General features: G+C 36.4%; 1 protein-coding gene across 1 annotated transcript; it reads left to right on the plus strand.

Annotated features, from left to right (window-relative positions):
• Positions 1–2713: 2713 nt before the first annotated feature.
• LOC138870138 (uncharacterized) lies at positions 2714–3598 on the plus strand. The gene has a single exon (XM_070147827.1). The coding sequence runs from the start codon at positions 2714–2716 to the stop codon at positions 3596–3598; it is 885 nt and encodes a 294-aa protein (XP_070003928.1).
• The last annotated feature ends 246 nt before the right edge of the window (positions 3599–3844 follow it).

Raw genomic sequence — 3844 nt, forward strand, 5'->3', positions numbered from 1 at the left:
TAGCTCATCCCACTGCATTAAAATATAAATTGAAGTGTTCTCATTATTCCAATGCCCCAAGCATCCCAATAACTTTTCCACTTAAGTAATTTCATGTAGCTCGGGTTAACTTAAATTGTATCTTGTATCTCGAAACTAGCCCGAGTTAATCGTAAAATTTTACAGAGCTTTATAAGCTTTGCGGTATAAAAGAATATTTGTTGAGATATGATTCTGTTAAGTAAGTTAATTTATCTGAATGAAGGACAATGAGCCAAGAAAAAATAAACAAAAATGGAGTGAATTTTGCCAATAAACTTTCTGAAATGATTTAGCTAGATATGTCCTCCACTTAATAGCTAGCTACACATGGGACATGTAGTAGTTCTTGATGTTATTCAGTGTTTAGATACTAATTAGACCTAACTGATCAACAAAGACATGTGTAACATTCGGTAATGGCAAGGACGCACATAGCTCCATAAAGGAATATCTAAATTGTTTTGTTCTCCAATTTACGGGCAAATTTAAATGTTTTCACGTTTTAAATGTCAAAATGAAATAAACATATTAATGAAGGAATATCCAATTATTTTTGCACAGTTCATGGGCAAATTTAAATGTTTTTTATTTTTAAAATGTCAAAACGAAATAAAAGAAAGATCTGTTTCAATTTGGTTGAGAATTTCAAAAAATAAATAAAATTATTGGTTGGAAGTTGGAAGTTGGAACTCGTATTAGTTAACCACATTTTTCACCCTTTCATTTTTGGAAATGCTTAGCAACCACACTTTGTAACAGAGAAACTTTAAAGTACTAAAAAAATAAAGTGTCATTTAAGCTGAAATACAATAAATCATGAAATCACAGTCCAAAATTGATAGTCTCTCGCTTTTGGCGAGAGTAAGTTTTCTCTCTACGTGAGAGGTGGTTTCTTTTCCTAGTGAAAGTTAAATCTTTTCAGAAAATTGCTAGTTTAAGCATTGTCTATCCACATTCTCATCATAACTGACATATCTTCATCACATAACTGCTACTTAAATCCATATTCTCTTAAACATCCATCAACTTTTTTTGTTTCTTCTATATACTAAACTGCAAAGCACTACTAGTGGATCATTCTAACGTGAAGAATGGAAGAAGAACGTACTAGTCGAGCGGCTTAAAAAATTCATTCTGAGGAAGAAAAGCAGGCTGGGAGATTGATACCCAAGACAAAATTGTGAGTATGAGAAATTGTGAAGTGAGTCTCCTGAGTAAGGTGATCTCGGATAAAAAGGTTACTCTTGTTGGAATAAAAAATACAATGGCAGTGTGTATTGGGAAAAATTAAGTTCATATATGGCATTTATTATAAGATACACGTCATGACACGTGGACCAGTCAAAAGAGGATAGGTGGCAAAGAATGATCAAAGAGGCACGAGCAGATATTTAGAAAGATAGACGCTCGAACCTCTTTATGATTAAAGAGAATGAATCTGATAGTAAAAGAGGTATAGATACGTATTATTGGGCATTAAATACGGGAAATGTTAAGGAATCTGTAGTGAATGAAATATGATTACCAATTATAACGTTACAGGCCATTAAATGCCATTAATTGTCAATAATGGCTCTATTATGGCAGAAACAAAACGTATTACCCAGAGATAGCTATAAAAGAAGAAGACTGATCATTTGTAGGGACACAAAATACTATTGGAATACATTGGTTTATTTTGCATCATATTCAGTTATTATTTTTCAATTATTCTTATTTCTATTTGATTATCAGTAACCCGAGTTCTTCTAAAATAAGCTTTGACTGAAATCCCAATTTTCGGTTAAATAAATTGGTTGTGTTACCGGGAATCTGATAATCGTTTGCTTTCCTAATCAATACTTTCATCAAAAAACTTACCATGTCGAATAACAACGACAACAACTAACAAAATCCACAACATCATGAGAATGATGTGGGTGACATGATCCCACTTCCCTCACTGCGTGATTCACAACGTCAGTCACGAGAAGGAATTCCAGATGGCTCTGAAACAAATAACGGGATTGCGAACCAAAACGGATTTGAGGCAAATCAAAATGCTAGAGTTGCGAAAGAACAAGCACTCGATGATGCCCTGAAAAATCTAATTGCTCAACAAGTCAATAATGCTCTCCGTGCTTTTACCATCCAGTTGCCAGTTGCGCCACCAACACCAACTCCGAATAAGAGTACTTTGGAAAACTCACGTTCTGGGCTCGTTCATTCAGGCACTGGTGGAACTCCAAGCGAGTCTCGTGATGGAAAACCAGGTAACATAGTTAATTATGATTTACAACATTTAGTTATAATCCTACAGAAGCAACTCAAGGAACAAAACGATCGCATAGAGAAAATACCTGGAGTACCACCTGTAATCAAAGGAATAAACATGGATAAATACTCACAACAACCATGGAAGCCTAGTGCTGCTCCGGTGCCAATCCCGAAGAAGTTCAAGCTACATGATATTCCAAAGTATGATGGCAGAACTGATCCATGAGACCACGTGACTGCATTCACAACTGGTGTGAAAGGAAACGATTTAACCAAACAAGAAATCGAATTAGTATTGGTCAAGAAATTTGGTGAAACGCTCACCAAGGGAGCATTGACATGGTATTCCCGCTTACCCAATTCTATAAATTCTTTTCCTGAGCTTGCAGATTCATTTATCAAAGCATATTCGAGAGCTCAAAAAGTTGAAAAAAGAATGGAAGATATTTTCAAAATCAAGCAAGGATATTCAGAGTTGCTTAGAGAGTTCGTGGATAGGTTCCAGCGTGAAAGAATAACATTACCACGTGTACCTGATAATTGGGCAGCTATGGCTTTTGCTAGTAATTTGAATGAGAAAAACTCAGAAGTCATGAGACGACTCAAGGTAAGTCTGCGTGAATTTCCAGCAACAACTTGGAATGATGTTTACAACAGATACATCATGAAGCTAAGGATAGAAGAAGATACTATCTCCCGATCTCAAAAAGAGGAGAAGGTGAGTTTGAGACGTGCAGAAACTGAAAAAAGGTCCGATAAAAATAGATACGAACCATATATAGGCCTAGCAGTAAAAGACTCGCGATCAAAGCAAGACAATTCAAGGTATTATCATAGATCGAGGAATAGAGAGTCGGGTTCATCATCGAGGTTTGGAAACGATCGAAACACGCGAGATGATGATAGAAACTTGAAGGCAAGATTTGGAGGTTACAATTTTAATGTTAGCACTTCAGAGTTAGTAGCCGTATTAAGAAGCATGGGTGATAAGGTACGGTGGCCAAAAGAAATGAGATCAAACCCAAATAGACGTAATCCTGACCACCGGTGCGAATTTCATAATGATCATGGTCATAAAATAGCAGATTGTAGATTGCTACAAGGAGAAGTCGACCATCTATTGAAGCAAGGGTATCTCGCCAAAATATTCAGTGAAAAAGGTAAACAAGCATACATAAAGAACATGCAGGAGCCTCCTAAACCACCTTCTCCGAAAAGGACCGTTAATGTTATAAGCGGGGGCGAAGAAATCAACGGTGTAACATATACAGCGGCCAATAAAGTTTCTAATGTTACAATTACCCACGGGAAGCGGGTCTGACATGTTTTGGAGGAAGAAAGTATTACATTTGATGATGCAGATGCGGACGGTGTATTAACCCCACACAACGATGCACTGGTAATCTCTCTACTTGTACATGATACTAATGTAAAACGAGTTTTGATTAATCCAGGTAGTTCCGTGAACATTATTTTGCTAAGAGTACTAAACGAGATGCAAGCTGAAGATAAGCTAGTACCTAAGGCACATACCTTGTCCGGATTAGATAATTCAAGCATTGTGACA

This window comes from Nicotiana sylvestris, chromosome 1 (genome assembly GCF_000393655.2).
Source record: "Nicotiana sylvestris chromosome 1, ASM39365v2, whole genome shotgun sequence".
NCBI lineage: Eukaryota > Viridiplantae > Streptophyta > Magnoliopsida > Solanales > Solanaceae > Nicotiana > Nicotiana sylvestris.

What these genes read in the sequence shown, in the direction of transcription:
- LOC138870138 (XM_070147827.1), top strand. Translation starts at nt 2,714, where the DNA reads ATGGAAGATATTTTCAAAATCAAGCAAGGATATTCAGAGTTGCTTAGA.